A 21,745-nucleotide genomic window follows, 5' to 3' on the forward strand; every position below is an offset into this window, starting at 1 on the left:
ATGGTGAGGAGAGAATCCACTTGAAGTCTTCTGTTGTTACCTTGGAGTGTGAGCTCTAGATGCCCGAGTCTTTGTACATGGACCGAGAGAAGCCTCTTATTATTCCACTACAGGACTATTTGGATTGATATCGCATATGTGTTGCTGAAGACGGCATTATACAGGTGCATGTCAACAAATTATAATATCGTGGAAAAGTTCATTTCAGTAATTCAACTCAAATTGTGAAACTTGTGCATTAAATAAATGAAGTAGTTTAAGTCTTTGGTTCTTTTAATTGTGATGATTTTGGCTCACATTTAACAAAAAACCACCAATTCAATCCCAACAAATTAGAATATGGTGATATGCCAATCAGCTAATCAACTCAAAACACCAGCAAAGGTTTCCTGAGGCTTCAAAATGGTCTCTCAGTTTGGTTCACTAGGCTACACAATCATGGAGAAGACAGTTGATCTGACAGTTGTCCAGAAGACAAGCATTGACCTCCTTCACAAGGAGGTTTAGCCACAAAAATGCATTGCCAAAGAAGCTTGCTGTTCACAGAGTGCTGTATCCAAGCATGTTAACAGAAAGTTCAGTGGAAGGAAAAAGTGTGAAAGAAAAAGATGCACAACCAACCGAGAGAGCTGCAGACTTATGAGGATTGTCGAGCAAAATCGATTCAAGAATTTGAGTGAACTTCACAAGGAATGGACAGAGGCTGGGGTCAAGGCATTAAGAGCCACCACACACAGACGTGTCAAGGAATTTGCTGAACCACAGACAACATCAGATGTGTCTTACATGGGCAAAGGAGAAGAAAGACTGGACTGTTGGCCAGTGGTCCAAAGTCCTCTTTTCTGATGAGAGCAAGTTTTGTATTTCATTTGGAAACCAAGGTTCTAGAGTCTGAAGGAAGGGTGGAGAAGCTCATAGCCCAAGTTGTTGAAGTTTCCACAGTCTGTGATGATTTGGGGTGCAATGTCATCTGCTGGTGTTGATGCATTGTGTTTTTTGAAAACCAAAGTCACTGCACCCATTAACCAAGACATTTTGGAGAACTTCATGCTTCCTTCTGCTGACCAGATTTTGAAGATGCTGATTCCATTTTCCAGCAGGATTTGGCACATGCCCACACTGCCAAAAGCAACAAAAGATGGTTAAATGACCACAGCGTTGGTGTGCTTGACTGGCCAGCAAACTCACCAGACCTGAGCCTCATAGAGAATCTATGGAGTATTGTCAAGAGGAAAATGAGAAACAAGACACCAAAGAGTCCAGATTAGCTGAAGGCCACTGTCAAAGAAACCTGGGCTTCCATACCACCTCAGCAGTGCCACAAACTGATCACCTCCATGCCACTCCGAACTGAGGTAGTAATTAAAGCAAAAAAGCACCTACCAAGTTTTTTTTTTATTTGTCTTATGAAGTATTCTAATTCGTTGAGATCGTGAATTTTTGTGTTTTTGTTAAATGTGAGCCAAAATCGTCACAATTAAAAGAACCAAAGACTTAAACTATGTGTATATTTAATGCATTTAATATATTTAATTTATTTAATACACAATTTGATTTGAATTACTGAAACAACTTTTCCACGACATTCTAATTTATTGAAATGCACCTGTGTAATCCATCAAGAAATTGGGAATATCTTTCTCATAAATATATCTTAGTTTATGTGTAGACAGCGCAAAGTGCATTGAATGTAAAGCCCTGCACGGGTCTCAAATGTAGGCCCTAACAAAGTGTTTATATTTCTTTTTATTTCTTTCTTAAGGTCATTTAAAAAAAAATCAAATTTTTTATTTGTTAAATTTTAAAGTCTTTATTTTTAAGTGACAACCAAGTGGACGACACTGAGTTTACCATGTTTGATCAATTTAGCCTATGGAGATGGCGAGTCAGAATCATCAGCTTCATCCTTGCAGCCGACACAGACTCAGAAAATTGTTTATCAATAAATAATTAAAATGTCTACTTGCCAATTTTCCAAAACATTCTTGCCGGTGCTTTGCGGCAAGATTTAGCTATGCTTGTGTTTTAGTGCAAATAGACTATTAAAATGGTTTAAATAATTAAATTAATATAAACTTGCGACCAGTCAAATAATGTCTTAAATTAACGACTAGAAAAATCTTTAGTCGGGGAAGCCCATGTTTTAATCCAGTCCTTCTTTCTTCTGCAGCGGGAACACTAATATTAATATTATACCCTAATATTTGCATCAAATTTTAAAAGCTGGGAAGGCTGGGTTAAGTTAACGATCAATAAAGCTGTGATGCCTGATTTGCAAAATCTATCTAAATTATAGATTACCTTAAAATACTACAGAAATTAAGCCATTTATATATAGCCCATGTATATATAAATATATAGGCCTGTATATTCAGCCATGAAGTGATAGCCTATCATTTAATGACACTATTAAACACTTCAATGTATTTTCAAGTTCTAGGACAATTATGTGTTTTTAATCGTAAATTTAACTGTAACCACAACCAAATTTACTCTTCAAAACCTTTTTATTTGTATTTCGTCTATACTTGCAACTGTTAGCCTTTGTCAATGTTTTACAAAACCGTTGCTTTCTGGAACCATTTTGGCAGATCTATTTATTTATTTATTTATATATTTATTCTGTTTTCTCATTCTTAAATTTCTCTCCAACTTGAATTATTATGGATTTGAGGAGCACAAGTGGGATTGTGTAGCCAAATGATCCCTTAATAGATGTCTGTGGAGAAGAGCAAAGCTAGTGTGGGAGGAGCAGTTTTAGATTGGCAGAAGACAAGGGATCCCAGAAGGCTTGTATTGAGGGAGATGCGAGCCAGCCAACATCTTTTTATTCATGAAGATGCAATTCAGCACCGACACTTGCTGTTTTCTTCGGGTGTAGCCCAGCTGAGTGAATTCAACCAGTGTCACGGAGCGGTGTGCGCTCAACTAGAGCCATTCACATGTGTGCAAACTTGTGGGCTTGATCTGAACACCACTGGACTCTGTTCAATTCAACTTTCCTTATGGGATTGTGCTGGGCGAGTATGAAGAGCGCTGTCAGAAGCTGGAAGTGGCGGTCAGTGTCTCGATAGGCGTTTTAGGAGTCTTCATTTAGAAGGATGCTGGTGGGAAATGCCTGCAGACAGAGAGGATGAGATTTGTGGAAAGGCGCTGGAGCTTCTGTCCGATCTGTGCTCGAGAGGGGAGGTGCACGATAAAAACTGTTTGGATTTCACCTACTATTTTCGCGATCTCGGGAGACCGAGATTTTCGGACTCTGGTAAGGATATTTTTTAATTCCTGTTTAAAACATTATGTTTTCAGTGTTATTAATGTTTTATCTGTCGAAACAAATCATCTGCTTCTTTCAAACTACATAAAATCCTTAAACTTGTTCAATAGCACTTTCAGCAATCTTTAACGTTACTTGCCAGAAAGTTATTAAAGCGTTTTAAGCAAATTTCCTTATTTGAACTAGCCTAGATGTCATTTAGCTAATTTAATTTAATTAATGCGTTCGGCTAATTAACTTTAGCAGCTAGCATTGATGGAGTTTGTTGTCATTAAAGTGTAACCACACCCAATAAATTATCTAAATTATCTAAAACAAAAAGTAGGCTATTTATTAAGATTAACGCTATATATATATATATATATATATATATATATATATATATATATATATATATATATATATATATATATATATTGTTTTCAACGTCTTATTTACACAATAAAGGTTAGGCTACTAGATTTTCATTTTCTGTTTTATATTATATATTATATTATATATTTGTATTATTTATTTTGTTTGTTAGTTGTTATTTTAGTTTGTAGGCTACATAGCCTAGCTGATAAGCAAAATTGAAAGAACGCTATATATAATTGATATTTTATATATATATATATATATATATATATATATATATATATATATATATATATATATATATATATGTATGTATATGTATATGTATGTATATATTATTATTATTATTATTATTATTATTATTATTATTATTATTAGTGTAGTCAAGAAAAGTACACACAAAAAAAACCCCCAGCCCCAATCCTCATTCCCCACAGACCAGTATTAATGACCTATTTAGAGCTGTCCATTTGAAATGCAGCAAAACATTCATTCAGGTTTAATGCTGCAGCATATAAGATGCAGTGTAATTTTAGCACTAACATTCTTGCAGGAACATTAATAACGTTTCTTTTTTCTTTTCTTTTTTGTTTTCTGCATTCAGAAGTGAAATGCTCATACTTATATTTTATTACATAAAATTATTATACAGGCATATAGTGTTCCTGAAAGCTTTCACAGGAATTCCCGAAACAACCTGTCATCGATGACAGAAATAGAGCATTGCTTGACTCAGTATGAAGTATATGGGCTTAACTAAACATTAGCTTCACTTAACCTTCATTCATAGATCCTAGCCTCTCCTCAGATGCTGTCGTCTTCATCCTCAGAGACACTGAGCGGTCGACAGGAAGCCATTAGGAGTCCACCCACCCTGCTACTCCGTACACTTTCTCCGTTGCGATTACCCTGCATTAAGATCTGTTAGCACGAGGCCTTCAGACTTCATGGGAGAACGATTCATAGTAATTCGGCCCCTCAAGATGGGCTGAGCAAAAATTTTATGAAAGAGAACAGCTCAGTTCAGAGGAACCCAGTAAATGTACTTTAGCATAATGGGAATACACATGTGTCGCTGCAATGTGCCTGTATGGTGGAAAGCCTTTTGTAATGAAACCCAAGGGAACCCAGCACTTTTAGAGGTTGATAACACATCACTGTAACCGATGACTTATAGACAGTTCAGGCAACCTGTGGACACATATTGACAAGTGTTTTTGTATCTGGCAGTCCAAACACAGGAAAGACAGTGTCTCATTCTCACACAGGCAAGTTTATGACACGTCCATAATAAGCAATGCTGATAATATGTGCCAGTGAAGGGATATTGACTGTGAAGGTTGTGCACTAGTAAATCATATTTATTCATAGCAGTAGTTTCTACTACCATTGACATCTGGACTGTCATAAAAAGTATTTGATTGGTCAACCTATAAACCTTGTAAATGTTGTGTCTTGCCATCAAGTTCACAAACATTCGTCCAGCTTCATTCTGATTGGCTAACAGCTGCTAGCATCTGCGGTCTGCCGCCTGGAATTACAGAACAGAAATAAAAATAGACGTTGTGAGAGGTTGAGCTTGGTGAATATGGTCTGTTGAACTATCTACATGCATATGCATGTTCATAATTCATGTAGGTGCATGATTAAAAAGTGTTTTGGTGTTCATATGTGAACAAATACCCACATGTGTCTGGATTTATGTTACACCTGCTGATGCTTAAGCAGCAGACACCTGCTTAAAAAGATGCATAACAACATGATCTCCAGGAATGTACTTTAAAATTAACATTCAAAATGAGATAGGAGAGGCAATTTGTCAGGAAGGTCTGGCTCTAATCCACCTGACACCTTGAATCCATTGCCTTGTCTTCTCTGGCAAGTGTCATGACCTTTCTTGTAGACATTCAGGTGTGTTTACCGCAGCTGGAGGGCTCATGTTCCTCTGTTTACATATAAAAGTAAGTTCATCTTTGCTCAAAGGACAAACAGGAAGGAGAATGCTATCTTATTATTATTATTTATTTATTTGGGCGGAGAGTGATGGTATACAAATTCACTTTAAACCAGTGTCATTAATCTTGTGCTGGATAAGTTAATAATGTGATGTCAGAGCTTAGAAATGAGTTTAGTGTCTTGTGGGATTGTAGACGCAATCTTTAGTTTCCATATTTGTAACCAACACAGATGCAACATGAAGATGTTTCCATAGAGATGCACTGCTCTTTCTGAATGATTGCTTTTAATGCCTGAAAAAGAAGAAATACCCGCATTGAGTGAACAAGCTTAATTGTATTTGACTCCTTTTAAATCAAACTCCCTTTTATGGCAAGTTCACTAATCAGACATTTTGGAAATGTAATTTCCAGTTATAAAAGAGCAGCTCTTTGAAATTTGAAAGGAGAAAGAGCTTAATCTTTTAAACGTTTGTTTTGTTTCAATAGATATTTAAAATCAGGAATGAAATCTGACAAATATGCGGTCATAAATAGTTTTTTTTTTTTTTCTTAGCTCACATTATACCTATATTTCTCCAGCTAGTCTGGCTAATGCATATTCGGTAGTAAACAAACAGGCGATGCCTCTATAAAAAAGCCAACTGAAACTTTAAAGCAGGATTTCCATTTGTTGGGCTACATGCATCTCCATAATTCATTTAAAAATATATTTTTTAGCAAAGACATCTTAAGAAAAGCAGTTACAGTGAAAACAGGTAATCAGTAATAATATCCCACATCTGATTTATTTGACATGAGCTAGCTACTCACCTGCTAGTCACATCTTTGAGGCATTTTTAGTTTAACAAAAGTTTCCTTAACTAGTAGATTGAAGTTAATTGAATTTGCACTTTTGCCACCATGTAAGATGCCATTTACTCTTACATCAGCTCAGCCAGTAAACAATACCCTAATATTTGTGACGATATGCATGATATGCATGTGCACTTATATAAACAATATGCACGAAATATTATCGAACTGAATATGTGTTCCAGTCAGGCTGCTAGGCAGACCATGTTCTCTGTTGCATCATTTGTTCATATTGTATGGGTATAGAAAAGAATCAGCCCCCTTTAAAATAATCAAAATGTGTTACTTTGCTGCCTAAAATGATGACGGACACAGTTATTGTTTTATCCAGCTGTATTTACTCATCTTATAACATCCAAGTGAACGATATAACACCAACATGTCAAAAAAAGAAATGCATAAAATCACTGAGTTGGAAAAAGGATCACCTCATCCAAAAAATTATTTGTAAACTCAGGTGTAGCTAATCACATTCTCAATGGCACACAAAGCCATTTGACTTTCAGTTGTGATCAGCTGTGGTCATTTTGATGAGCCTAACATGAAAAGAGCTTTCCTGGAGCAGTCGTTGGTAGTGCAACAAATAATCAACTATGGAAGGCAAGGCACTGTCAAAAGATCTCCGGAATAAAGACAGGCACAAGTGAGGAGATGGACTCAAACATTTTTCAAAAGCTTTATCAATGCGTAGAAGCACAGTCAAGTCTATTATTAAGAAATGGAAGGTTTTTGGTACAACAGATCCTCCCTGGATCAGGACTTCACTCCAAACTGGATGAAAGAGCCAGGGGGAAACTGAATTATTTGGCTTCTTCACTAAACGATATGTCTGGCAGAAATCCAATACAGCTCACCATCCCAATAACATTACTTCAGTAAAGCGTGGAGGTGGTAATGTCCTGTTATGGGGTGTTTCTCTGCAGCAGGGACTGGAGCACTTGTCAGGACAGAAGGAAAAATGGATGGGGCAAAATACCGTCAAATTCTTAAAGAGAATCTGCTGCCCTCTGCCAGAAAACAGAACAATGATCCAAAGCACACAGCAAAACTGAGCACACAGAGGTTGAAGGAGAAGAAGGTGAATCTCCTTGCATGGCCTAGTCCGAGCCCAGACTTAAACCTCGTTGAAAATCTGCGTAATGACTTGAAGACTCCAATCCACAAACGCTCACCATCAAAATTAACTGAAATTGAACAGTTCTGCAAAGATAACAGGAAAAATATTACAAAGTCTAGATGTGCAAAGTTAGACATATACCGCAACAGACTGTAATTAAAGCAAAAGGTGGTTCAATAAAATATTGACACAAGGGGGTGATGCTTTTTCCGACTTAGTGATTCTGTTTTTTTATTTTTATTTTTTTGACATGTTGGTGTTATATCTTTTACTTGGATGATATAAGTTGCACTGAGTAAAGGCAGCTGGTTAATCCATCTTCATTTCAAGGGTGCAAAGCAACAAAATGGTGATTTATTTATTTTTACTTTTCCTTAACCAATGTATGCCCTTATGTTAACCTTAAGCACACAGTGACTATAGAAAATTAGATTCTTCTTTTTCTTTTCTTTTTTGTGTGCATATTTTACTACATTATAGCATAATGTATAATGTATTCTTAGCCAACATTCTCTCATTGCAGTTTGTAACTCTTCACATTTTGCAAATTGGTGAGAAATTTGTTTGAATTTATATCTCTTTTTTTGTGTGTACTATCTGGGGTTACATTTTCCATCTAAAAATGTTAAATTTTTCTCAAAAAAAAAAAAAATGTTTCATATCAAGTTATTCTACTTCTGCATTCAAATGCAAAATCGTTGCAGAGTAAAACAGTTATGTTTTATTATAAGGGTTGATTTCAGTGCAGAATATGAAACTTTCAAAATGGCTATAACATATTTCATGCAGACAGGAATATTGTTGTATTCAAAGTGTGCTGGATGTTTTGCACATAGTTTAGTGCACTCACACTGTTTTGCAAATGAAGCTCATGGTTAACTTACTGTCACTGAAATCCCACTAGAGTCTATTAAAGTCTATGGAACAGTGTTCAGTGCTAATAATACTGGTTACACCTTGACAGCATTACAAAAGGAAGAAATGATTAATCCATTCAATTTATGATTTCCCAGTATGAAGCTTGCAGGAGGATCTGTTTAGTCAAATGTTTCTAGCTTTTATGAGCACATCATGACCAAATGATGAGGCCTGCACATGATATCTAATGCAATCTGTTCTCTCATGGTTTATTGGGAAGTATATTTCATCATTATTATAAACAGAAAAACCCAAGATGTTTAAAAGAAAAGTCTTGACTTTAATCTGATGTTTTAAAATAATATTTCTTCCAGTTCATTATTTAATCTAATATTTAATAATTTAGAAATTTTTCTGAAGAACACAAAATGAGGTGTTTAGCAGAATGTGCACACTGCTCTTATCCATGCAATGAAAGTGAATGATGACCACAGGTTTTATGATGCTTTTATTTTGTGTAACTTTTGGAGGTTGGCAGCCCCTGATTGCTTCATTATATGCAAAAGCTGCATTAATATCTTGAATCACATGTTCTTCTGTGCTCTAAACAGGAAGAAAGTCACACAGGTTCAGAATAACATAAGTGCACGTAAATAATGACAGAATTGCCTCAATTTTTGACTGAACTATTACTTTAAGGACACCTTAAGTCCGTCTCAGGTGTTATGACCTGCAAAAATAGTCTGAACATATGCATTTTCCTTCCCCAGTATAGGGAGAAAAGATTCGGAGAGGACAGAAAACCAAGCAGGAGGCAGGGTTATCTGAAAGGGATTCATTCAGTCCACACTAAAAGCATGTCTGCCTGGGTTGCCTAATTCAGAGAAACCATCTCAAGGGGCCGAGAGAGAGAGAGAGAAAGAAAGATACATAGAGAGTGTGAGTCGATCTAAAATGTATCTTCTATTACTGTGCATTCATCAGCGAGAAAAAAAGCTTCAACTCCAGCCCAGATATTAAGAGATGTCTTTTACAAACTGTCTCAATATCTGGATTGCAAAAAGTGTTATAAAGTTTTCAGAATATAAAAAAAATATATAAAGCTCACTTGTTGAGTTAAGTCCACCTTTGATCCCAGAGGTTGCCATTTGTCAATTGTTTTTACAATTATTGTCCTTTGTGTGAATGGGCGTATAGTCTAGTAAACAGCACCTCACAAATGGTTCTGTAAGTGATTCTAGCTATTTTGCTAATTTCAAACCACAGACACTCTCTCTCTCTCTCTCCAAATACATGTCAACAAACGTAAATGTGCAAAATGATTCACAACCAGAGAGTCTTTCTGATTGGCTAGTTTTCTGATGGCCTCCCTTGATTTCCGGAATATGTGAATGCTTGATCTGTTTTATTTTTTTTGTTGTTTTTTTATTTGTTAAACATTTTGTTTAGTTTTTTTCAGCTGGAGCCGGGAGGGTTATTTTAAGTCTGGTATTTCGAAAAAAAGCTGCTTACAAGACTTTTAAAGCTAGTCTATAAATATCTTGAAAGTTTTGAACACCTTCCAGTGACCGACTTTCTCTCTTGGTTATTGCTCCAGATGTCTCTGTGAGCCTGTTGTCCCTCTTGGTGACCACATGTGGCCTGGCGCTATTTGCCGTCTCCCTGTTCGTGTCATGGAAGTTGTTTTGGGTGCCATTGCGAGATCGCTTCTTGCCCGGCCTAAAAGACCAGCAGGGCGAGCAGCAGCCAGTCCTGACCGAGGTGGAGGGCCTGGAGCGGGAATACAGTGAAGACTTTGAGAAGGATCCCAATGCACCATTGGTGCTCCGGGAGTCAGCCATGAAGATCAGCCATACGTCCCCGGACATCCATCTGGAGGCCCAGACTAAGGCCAAGGAGCTCAACCACATTCACATAGCTCGTGTACAACGACAAGTCACCGAACCAACCTCATCTGTCAGGTGAGTCATGTTTTTCTGACTTTATCAGGCGTAATCACTCACCCACCATTGATATTCATTTAGAAATTCCCAGTTGGCATTTGTCAGACAGTGTGGGCCTCTGTGACCTTCAGCTTTAATTAAAGTTCTTCTCAGTCTCATTATTCAAAGATGTCTAGCATATGAAGCCAGCAAATAGCACACAAGACATCCGCCCCCTTTCTTTTTCGCTGCAGGCACAACTCCATCCGGAGACAGATGAACGTCTCCAACCCTGATTTCAACTTGGCCCAGTTCCAGAGACAGGAGTCCATATCGGGTCCAGGTTTGGGCCGCATCAAGCCTGAGCTCTACAAACAGCGGTCGGTGGACACGGACGACGGCAGACGAGCGGACAGCTGTGGCCGCTTGCACTTCATCCTCAAATACGACTGTGATTTGGAGCAGCTCATTGTGAAGATCCACAAAGCCCAAGATCTACCTGCAAAGGACTTTACGGGAACATCCGACCCGTACGTGAAGATCTACCTGTTGCCAGACCGCAAAACCAAGCATCAAACCAAGGTCCACCGCAAGACTCTGAACCCCATCTTTGACGAGGTGTTCCTGTTTCCTGTGGAGTACGCTGAGCTTCCCACACGCAAGCTCCATTTTAGCGTCTACGACTTTGATCGCTTCTCGCGGCATGACGTCATTGGTCAAGTGGTGGTGGACAACTTCCTGGATCTACCTGACTTTCCGCAGGAAACCAAGCTCTGCAGGGATATCCTTTATGTTAGTGCGGTAAGTCTTCCTTAACGTGTCTATTTATACTGAACTTGCATTTTTCGTGTAATTTCATCTCATCTTATGTGCTTAGTCCTCTTAAATAATATTGACAATGGAAGAATCTTCAAATAGTAAAATTCATGGTTTGAAAGCAAGGTAGAATTGTCATCAAAAGGATTTCAGGGTTCAATTAGGTGTGGGTTCTATAAGCTCCTGTATGAAGTGTTTCAACACTGTGGCATCTTTGAGTGCGTGACTCAAGATAGATTTATCCAGGTCCAGGAGGCTGCTTTTGGAAATCTATGCAGGGAATTTGTACCCAGATTATAGTGTCAGTTTAAATTAAATTAAAAATGTATTATAAATGTATTTATTTGTTTTTGTTTTGTTTTTTGAAAATGCTTGTAATTAGTGAAATCAAGAGGGGGAAAAATGTTATCAGTAAGATTTTTTTTTTTTTTTTTTTAACAAATTTCAAATTTTATTAATCAAGGATGCATCCCAGGGACACTCAGGTGCAGCAAGGTGGGGGTATTACCGGTCGCTGTCAGCTTGCAATGGTCCTTTTCATAACTCAGAATCTCCTGTAACTAGATGCGCGAACGAGGCTTTTTTGCATCTACCGCGCCGCGAGACCTCCAGACGCACGCAAAGGCATCTTTACATTGACTTAACATTGAAATCAATCGCGTTTGGTGTGAATGCAGAGAGGTCGCTTTCGACGTCACTGGGTCTTGTAGGCGCGTAAAATTGCTGGTATTTTATATCTAGCTTTCTGCACTTTCGGAATTCTTTATTTTCTTTTTCTGCTTGTTTGTGAGTTTTGTTACATATTTTTTTATTGTTTAATTCTTTTAAAATCAATAGTGTACATATTTGGTTAAAATCGATGTCCTATTTTAATTTTCGAAACTTTTTTTGGTTGGTCCGATCGATTGTGCGATCAATTTTCGAACTAAAAGTGACAGCCCTAGATGATAATAAGAAATGTTTTATAAGCACCAAATCAGCATATTAGAATGATTTCTGAAGGATCATGTGACACTAAAGACTGTAGTAATTGCTTTGACGTTATAGGAATAATTAACTTATTCAAATATAAAACAATTGTTTAAATTGTAATTAATATTTCAGACTATTACTGTTTTTACTGTATAAAATGAAGTAAAAAGTAAATTATTGAATGGACAAAATGTGTTATTTATTCTAAATTGTATATTTTCTAGGTTATGTCTTGTTGAGTCAGTGTTTGATTTTATTTCCGTTCTACTGATAGAAACATCAGACAAAACCTTTTGACTGCTGTGTCAAATCTTGCCATTTACAAAGTTCTTTCACCATTTAAAGTATACTTTTTAGTAGTATTAATTGACAGGTCCAATATTTTTATTACTTGTACATTATACTTTTTAAGTGTAATTTCTCAGATATTTGAGCATGGTTTTCTCTCTCCTCCGATCACTTTCATGCTTCAAAGGTAGCAACATATAAATATACTTTGAGAAGCGTGAATATTTCATAATCACACATGGCCCACGTAGGGGTGACCTATATTTGAAGTAGCTGGAGAGTTTGCTCTGACATGAATACACAGCGGTTTTAGGTTTATTGTTTTTAACAGGAGAGTGCAGGATAGATGTCTGATGGGAGAAATTGATCCGGTTCATAAGTAGACCCAAGAAAGAAACACAAAAGTGTTTGTGTGCAGGCGGTCTTTTCATGACATATAGCACTTAAAGAAATAGTTCACACAAATATGCTATGGTGAGGAATGAATGAGGGGTGTTGTAATTGTAATTCTTTTTTGGGGTAAATGTATTATTAACATGTGTATCTATTTGTCATCAGCCTGCCCAGTGACTCCAGGTGGAAATTGGCATAACTGCAACAACCTGGTATAATGCATCTCTCCTTTTTAAGGTTAATGCATATTTTACAGTGTCCCTGTTCAAATAAATAAAGTAAAAAAAAAAAAAAAATTATACATTTAATTTGCTCATTCTCATGAAACCTAATTTGTAATTTTAAATTGTTTATATTAGGGCTGGGCAAAAAATCGAATGCGATTTTCATGCACATCTCATCAGTAAAGACGCTCCTGTAATTAGAAGTATATCTCTAGCACTTGCGTTCAGATCAGGGTTGCCAGGTTTTCACAACAAATCCTACCCTGTTGCTTCTTAAAACGAATCTAAAATTAGCCCAATCGCGTTTCCGGGAGATTCCCGATAAAAATTGCTTCCCGGGGTTAAAATATAAATTTTTTGGAAGGGTTGCCCTGGTAAAATTCGCATTATAGGGGATAAATATCACGTTATTGGTATTGGAGTTGCTTCAAACCGCGGACATGAAAAACAATCGCAGACTTGGCAACACTGGTTCAGGTGGAGCGGCAGTTACTACACAGAGCCGTAGTCTACCGACAACTAACACAAAATCGTTTTCAAAATCGACAAAGAACCGCCTGCGATTTTAAGATCGATTTTGTGTAGATTGTCAGTGAATTACAGCTCGGTGTAGTAAATGCCAACTGGTGTTGCCAAGTCTGTGGTCGTTTTTAATGTCCGCGGGTCAAAGCGACCCCAATACAAGTAACGTGATATTTAGCCCCTAAAATGCCAATTTTACCAAGGCAACACTGCAAAAAAAAAAAAAAACGTATATTTTAACCCCAGGAAGCAATGTTTTATCTGTGAACCTCCCGGAAATGTGATTAGGCTAGTTTTGGACTAGTTTTAAGAAGCATCTGGGCAGGATTTCTTGTGAAAACCTGGCAACCCTGATCTGAACACACGTGCTGGAGATATACTTCTAATTATAGGAGCGTCTTTACTGATGAGATGTGCATGAAAATCGCATTAGATTTTTTGCACACCCCTAGTTTATATGCAGTAACCTAAAAATTCTCAACTGTTTGGGTGAAAGATGCTAAAATACACAACAAACTGCATCCTTCAGTATGGTACAAATTGTATTATATTGGATATTTGTCAATCATCATGCTAGTAATGAGTACTCAACATTGACGGCAAGTTTATTGTAGCAGTGGTTTAATGTTTTATTTATTTATTTCTCTGAAAAGCTCAAACCAGCGAGTTTCACAGGATCTAGAGGTTAGCTTGAAGTAATAGCAAGCGTCACAGGCTGTTTCAGTGCATATAAGTGGGCCATACCTCTAGGGATCATGAGCTTGGAGGAACACAATCCATGTGTGCCCATCCATGCATTAATCATTTTTGGACGCTTGATTGTATATCTAACACTAATGTAAAACTGTACTAACCTTCAGGCCATCCAAGATGTAAATGAGTTTGTTTCTTCATTTGAATAGATTTGGAGAAATTTTGCATTACATCTCTTATTCACCAATGAATCCTCTGCATTGAATGGGTGCTGTCAGAATGAGAGTCCAGACAGCTTAACTCCATCATTAAGATGTTTTTTAACTTCAAACCTTTGTTACCTGGAAAAATATGAGTCCTCTATCAAAAATATTTATCTGAATCAGGAGAGAAATATGCACAGATCAAGCACCAATTACAAGCCAAAACAGTTCTAAACAAATATGTCGTTGGATTTTGATGTGAGAGGACAACAGGGGATGAACTTTTTCACTGAAGGAAATGTTATTATGGACATTTTTGGCCATTTTAAGCCACAATTTAAAGATGGATTTGTTTTTTGCAAACACCACGTTTTACTTCATAAGGCGTTTACTGATGGACTGGAGTTGTGTGGATTACTTGTGAATTATTGTGACTTTTATCTGTTTGAACTCTCATTCTGACGGCACCCATTCACTGCAGAGGATCCATTGGTGAGCAAGTGATGTAATGCTAAGAAAGAAAGAAAAGCACAAAAACACACTTCATATGTATTAAGAAAGTAAATTGGATTAATGTCTTGATTTTATGTTGACTCTAAAAGTACAAATCATGTTTATGCTAATTATGATAAATCATGTTTACGCAAGCACTCATTGATCGAATCGAATAAAGCAGATGTTTTGTTAACAACAAAAATAAATAAATAAATAAAATATAGCATTTGTACCATTTATCTGTATCTTTCTACCATCCCAATTTGATTGTGTCAGGTTCATTTCTATATAACTGGCATCGATCAGCATCGAACAGTGTAGCACAGATGTCAGAGTGATCTCTGCCTTCATGATAACTCTCTGTATTACTTTAGGGATTCTGAGTAACTTGTTAAAAATGCATGAGAGTTCCAGCAGCACAGCTGCTCTTGGATTGAAATGAAATACAATCATCCATACTCGATCGTGACGTGCGAATACAACTTTCTGAATAACACATCTGAAGAAAAAAAAGCAACCTTAACCTTTTTATTTTTTGAGCTCAAGAAATTTGCATTCCAATCTGAATGAATGATTATGTTTGCTCAGATCTATTCAAGGTGTAATTTGGCTCTGCCTATAAATAAAACACAAGCTAGTTAATGTACGAAAAGGCCAATCCATTCCACCCAGCTGGAGAGAGAAAGATTGAGGCATCACTAATCCGGAAGAGTAAAAGGTCGATCAGCAGGATTTAGTGCTATTGAATCTCCTGTCAGGATTCACCTCTAACCATGAGACATTTACCTTGTATTATGACTGGAATGACACTCTTTTTTTGTAAACTTGAAACTGGGGAATGTGGGCTTTAATCCGTTTGGGAATGACTGGGAGACATTTCGCATTTTACATGCAAGTCCTAGTGACACATGGTGAGGATATGGTGTTTATTGTTTTTTGTTTTTTTTACCCATCCTAGTTGTATTTATTTGAAAAATTAATTTGTAAAAAAAATTATGCATTTAGCATTTTATCCAAAGCGACTTACAGTGCATTCAGGCTATCAATTTTTACCTATCATGTGTTCCCGGGGAATCAAACCCCCAACCTTGCGCTTGATAGCGCAATGCTCTACCAATTGAGCTACAGGAACACAGTAAAAGCACTTTTGATCAATTGAATGCATCCTTGCTGAATAAAGAAATATAAAAATCCTAAAAAATATATATAATTACGGTAATTCTGCTGACCCCAAGAAAACATGATGATGAAAAAAAGTCAATTTAATCCAATTGTATTCATCATAATCACATACCTCCATTCTAAATCAAGCAATTTAGCAATCTGACTGAGATGGAAGGACTTATAACAAAGCTTCTATTTTTGTGTTTTTTAAAGAATTCCTAGACATGAAAGACAGGGGTGTTTCAGCAGACATTCTGAAATAGTCTGGAGTTGAAGTCAGTAAAGCCTACTCCATTTGCAGTGCCATTTTAGGGAGATAATGTAAAGCTTTACAGCAGTTGAAAGAGAAAGACGTAAGTCTGAGTAGGCCGTAGTAGCAGACATATGCAAAAAGTTGCTGAAAAGTTGAAATGTTTTGCTTCGTTTTTAGTTTAGATATTTCGCAAAAGCCAATATATGTAACTCTATTAAGGTAGCTGTGAGCTAAAGTTTGAATCTGTGAGACGTAGAGACACAATTACAAGAACTAATGTCACAGTTTCGAGATATGAAGACACAATGGTTAGACAAGTAGTTGCAATAACAAGAAATAAAGCACAGAAACGATTTTGAGATATAAAAGTGTAGTTACAGTAGGAGAAATAATGTTGCGATTTTTAAATGTTAACGTTACAGTTATGAGATACACACTCACAATTACTGTATAAGATACAAAGCCAACTTTTTGACATATAAAAGCGCAAAGCCGTGTTAAAATAGTAGACCAATAGTAATGGCATGTGAGCAACTTTTAAGATAACTCTGAGTTTGTAGTGTAATTTTGTATATGAAATTAAATGTTCTGTACCAGTGCTAAAGTACAAATTGATTACCTGTGGTCTGGTCACAAAACAGAAAATCAGCAATTAAACAAATGTTATAATGCCTCTTTACATCGCCCTGACTTGCATCAGTGTTTTCATCATGCTCTTTCCTTCTGCCTGATAATAGGCCCTTGAACGAGTAAGGGGGGGTGGGTGGGATTTAGAGATGGAGAATCATACTAGATAGACTCTCTCCGAACCATATTCAACCTCTTCACAACTGCACTATAATTTCATTCACAAGTGCGCAAGTGACCATAATTCTACCACTGACTTGATTTAAGTGCTTATCAGAGCAGAGGCGTCTGTTATCCTATAGTCTACAGATGGAAGGGTGTAATTCAGTTATCTTGCCTGAGAGGAATTGGTTTCATGAGGTTGAAACCTTAATGTCTCTCACACACAAAAAGAGGGTGTGTCCCGAGCATTAATAGCTGTTTGGACGCTGTGCTCCACCCCTTCCCACCATATTCTGCCCACTTCACCATGCCCATACTAATAGAGGTCAGAGAAAGAAACCTTACAAATTGCAACTGAAGGGAAATTTGGATGAACAGTCATATTTTTTATATATATTGATATTTGTGTTTGGCTACAACAAATCAATGAATTTCATGAAATTGACTTTTACTCACCTTCATGTTCTTTAGAGGCTTTTTGTCTTTAGATATTTTTGTCTTGCTTCAAAAAAAGATGTCATCAATTAATTATGATAACATGTTTTTCCATAACTTATAATGTAATCAATTTCAACTTTATTTTTGTTGTGTATTTTCCAGTTAAATTACCTTAAAAATGATTTAAATAGTTAACTTGATTTACTTGAGAAGCAACATTGCAGAACATGTTGAGTTGTTTTCAGAGTGTATTTTAAATGCGTTTAAAATGTATTCATGTAGATTGTATAATTATTCATTTTAGACCGTAATAATTTTAACTAATCGAGAAGCAACTCTGCATAAAATATTAATATTATTAAATATATATTTTTTTTTTCATTTGATTTACATATGAATCCTTTACAAAAAAATCTAAGAATCTGGTAAGACAAAACATACTTATATTCAAGATATATGCTTCTCAAGTAAAGGTATATAAATGAAACTCAAAATCTCATATACACAAATGCATGTTCACGTAAAAATGTATCACAACAGATTTGACATCAGTGACAATGTTGGTATGATTATGAATATGAGCAAATGTTTGGAACGTAAGCACAAATGACATTTGAAATCTAAAGGTTTTTCTGTGAAGACTGCATTTTTGTCAAAAAAAGATACTGTGACATGGGGTGTGCGATATATATCATCTATGATAATATTGTAAATGTTGTTTTAATGATGTGTGATTTGACATTATAAACCAAACTACAGAGGGCATGCATGAACTCTAATAGGCTAGACTAGTGGACATGTGTATTTAGAGTGCACTCTTTCACTGTGTGATTCAGTCTGTTAAGCCTGGAACACACCAAACCGATGCAGACGAACTAGTGGCAACGAAAACAGATCACAGGATCGCTTCACGTCGGCAGCGTCTGTGTCCAGATTTGCCCTGACACACCAAGCCGATTCTCGACACCTGACGGCCAACTAGCACGTCCGTTCTGCGCCTGCGTAGGAAATACCTTTCCGTACCAGCAGGTGGCAGTAGTCTTGGCAGTAGTTACTCAAAGCGGGAAACTGGAATAAGCTACAGGGATACAAACCATATACAAAGATAAAGCAAATCAGAGTCTCGCTATCCACAGACGGATTTGTGATTTTTCGGAAATGTCTGACAAGTTGCAAATGGCACTGGCGTTGTCAGCCCTTGGTATTTTGCTTGTGGAAAAGGAAAGAAACAATCGGACACGAAAAATACGCAGAAAGTGCACTAAATTGGTGAAACCATGGATTCTCCAGAAACAGGCTCATGGGGCTTTCCCGAACCTGTGTAGAGAGCTGGTTGAACAGCCAATCAGAATGATCAGATGGCCTGACTGGCTGACAAGCCCAGACGCCGATTCAACATGTCAAATCGGCCATTACAAAGCCGACGAGAATCAATTTCAGCCGACAGTGCGGAACACACTGAGAAGATTTAGTCGGTCACGCACGAAAACTGCCCGACGACCGACCATCGGCTTGGTGTGTTCCAGGCTTTAAAATGCATTTAGAATGCTCCCCAAATTCTATGGGGGCCGAAAACATATATATTTTAGGGCCGGGACTTTAACGCGTTAATTGAGATTAATTAATTACACAAAAAATAACGCGTTAATTAAGAAACGTAAAATCCTGCATTTTTTATAACTTATTTTTGCAGCGCGGAGCGTTTCTCACTGGATGAGTTTCGGCGGACCGATTATACTGAAGCACCAACTAGTGTTCGTATATCACCGCAGCACATCGAGCCTCAAGTATCACCTCAACGCAAAACATATAGCAGCTAGCGTGGACTTTACACTTTATGTTGAACTATGTATTATTTTGTTGGTGCAACTGGCAGTTTATGTTGAACTCTTTATTGTTTTGGCCAAGGTTATTGAGAGTTGGACTTAGTATGTTATGGCCTCTGAAGCAACAGAGAGATGTTTTCTAATAGTCAGTGTTTCCAATGTTCTGAATGTAATTGACAGTATTGTGTTTTACTTAAAAAACACTTTACAGAAGGTTCCAGCACCTATAAGCAACCTGAATTTCTGAAATGTACTATTTCTAAATTGTTTCTAAATATGCTATTGCTACACTTAATGGCAAAAATTGCACTGGTCTGCTAGACTTGGTTGAACAAAAATAAACAATATTTTGTTGCTTAAGCTTATGTATTCAGTCATTATTCAATGGTATACTATAAATCCATGTGAAAAAAAATTACTTCTCACTGTTCTCAGGTCAAATATTTATATGCGATTAAAATGCGATTAATTTCGATTAATTAATTACAAAGCCTCTAATTAATTAGATTAATTTTTTTAATTGAGTCCCAGCCCTAATATATTTATATCATTTCATATAGTTAAACAATATCAAACGAAGAGTGCCATTTTTTAATCCAAAAATCAACAGGATTACAAATGTGATATTGATATTATACAATTGGTTCAATAAACAATAAGTTAATATTAAGAGATGTTTTAGACACCATATTGCATATGTTTAAAATATCAGTGCTCAGTGCTGCATTAAACAGTGTGTACATCTAAATGCCACTTTAGATGCAGCTTTTGTGTTTGCTCTGCATTGCAAAGAGGAATTTTGTTGATACTGATTTTATTTGTTTGGTAATAGCTCAAATGTCTTATTATTGTAATTGACTTTATTGATTAAACGATAATGCACACTTTTAGAAAAATGGCTTTATAAAGGTAAAAGTACCCTTGAAGGGTACAAATCAATTTAAAAAAAATACATTTCTGTCAATGCTTTGAACTGATCACCGGACAGAATATTAATGATTTTTGTTCTTTTTAACTGAGCTTAACGGATCCTAATTATGCTTTAACCTTGTATGGAGAGATAGCAGCATACACATTCTTTAAAATTTCTCCTTTTGTGTTTCAAGTCTTCAGCAAAGACAGAGGTTTGGAACAACATGTGGGTGAGTAAATTATGACTTTGTAGTGAACTAATCCTTTAAACAAAAGCCTCTAGCTTTTTATTTCTTCATTTTGTGAGCTGCTTGTTTTAAAAGCCATCGCATTTGTCATTATAATGAAGATACCAGGATGTGGCTTGATGAGAAGAATCCAATTTAGGATTTAATTTGCAACAAGAGTTAACCTCTCTTCTCTGTTAGTAAAGACTGTGCTTCGTATGGATGAGACAAAGGCAACAAGAGGAAACATCACTATGCTCCCTTACCCACACTCCCTTTTCTAGATGCTAATTATCATGTGCAAAGAACAACAAGCACAAACTGCCTACATTACATCAAGCCCACAGGCCATTACATGTATTGATCTTTCTGCATACTTTGGTACTAGGATAGCATCCAATAGGAAAAAAAATAAAATTCAAATACATTTGCCAAGAAAAGTTATTTTGCCATTTTTAAAAGCAATTTAGGCCTTTGCCTGAATACAAGAATTATAGATGAATTGTTTTGTTTGTATTTTCCTAGGTGTACAGGGTTCAAATACATTTATTGAAATAAGTCTCTTGTGTTCACCAAATCTGCATTTATTTGATAAAAAATCCAGTGAAAACAGTAATATTTAGAAATATTTTTACAGTATAAAATGACTATTTTCCATTTTAATATATTTTAAAATGCAATTTATTCCTGTGATCAAGAAGCTGAATTTTCAGCATTACGTCACTCTTCAGTGTCACATGATCCTTCAGTGATTTATTATATGTTTAAAACGGCTGCTCAGTATTTTTGCTGAAATGGTGATAATTCTATTTTTATTTTTTATTTTTAGAATTCTTTAATGAATATAAAGTTCAAAAGAACAGCATTTATTTGAAAGGCAAATATTTTTTTAACATTATGTTTTTACTGTCAATTTTAACCAATGTATGACAGCATTTTTAACCCCTTAATTATTTTTTATTATTATTATTATTATTTATAATAAATAAAGAGAAACATAAAAAAAAACTTAAAGTGGGATCCAAACATCAACATTTGGGCCCCATTAACTAGAGTTAAAAATCTTCTTTTGTGTTCTGCAGAAGAAAGAAGGTCATACTGTACATGTTTGGAATGACATGAGATTGAGTAAATAATGACAGATTTTTCATTTTCAAGTTGAATATCCCTTGAAATATGCCAATGGAGATAG

General features: G+C 36.2%; 1 protein-coding gene across 2 annotated transcripts in view; it reads left to right on the forward strand.

Annotated features, from left to right (window-relative positions):
- Window positions 1–2,692: 2,692 nt before the first annotated feature.
- The window catches only part of LOC113066848 (synaptotagmin-9-like), a 29,545-nt gene continuing 10,492 nt past the window's right edge, over window positions 2,693–21,745 (forward strand). Inside the window, exons 1-4 of one of the 2 annotated variants that reach the window (XM_026238914.1) lie at window positions 2,693–3,262; window positions 10,014–10,377; window positions 10,593–11,139; window positions 20,521–20,556. In XM_026238914.1, coding sequence (XP_026094699.1) covers window positions 3,115–3,262; window positions 10,014–10,377; window positions 10,593–11,139; window positions 20,521–20,556 — 1,095 coding nt within the window. In that variant the 5' untranslated portion in view covers window positions 2,693–3,114. The remainder of the gene's footprint in view (window positions 3,263–10,013; window positions 10,378–10,592; window positions 11,140–20,520; window positions 20,557–21,745) is intronic. The other variant, XM_026238915.1, reaches the window with a different exon arrangement.

This window comes from Carassius auratus, chromosome 50 (assembly GCF_003368295.1).
Source record: "Carassius auratus strain Wakin chromosome 50, ASM336829v1, whole genome shotgun sequence".
Classification (NCBI taxonomy): Eukaryota; Metazoa; Chordata; class Actinopteri; order Cypriniformes; family Cyprinidae; genus Carassius; species Carassius auratus.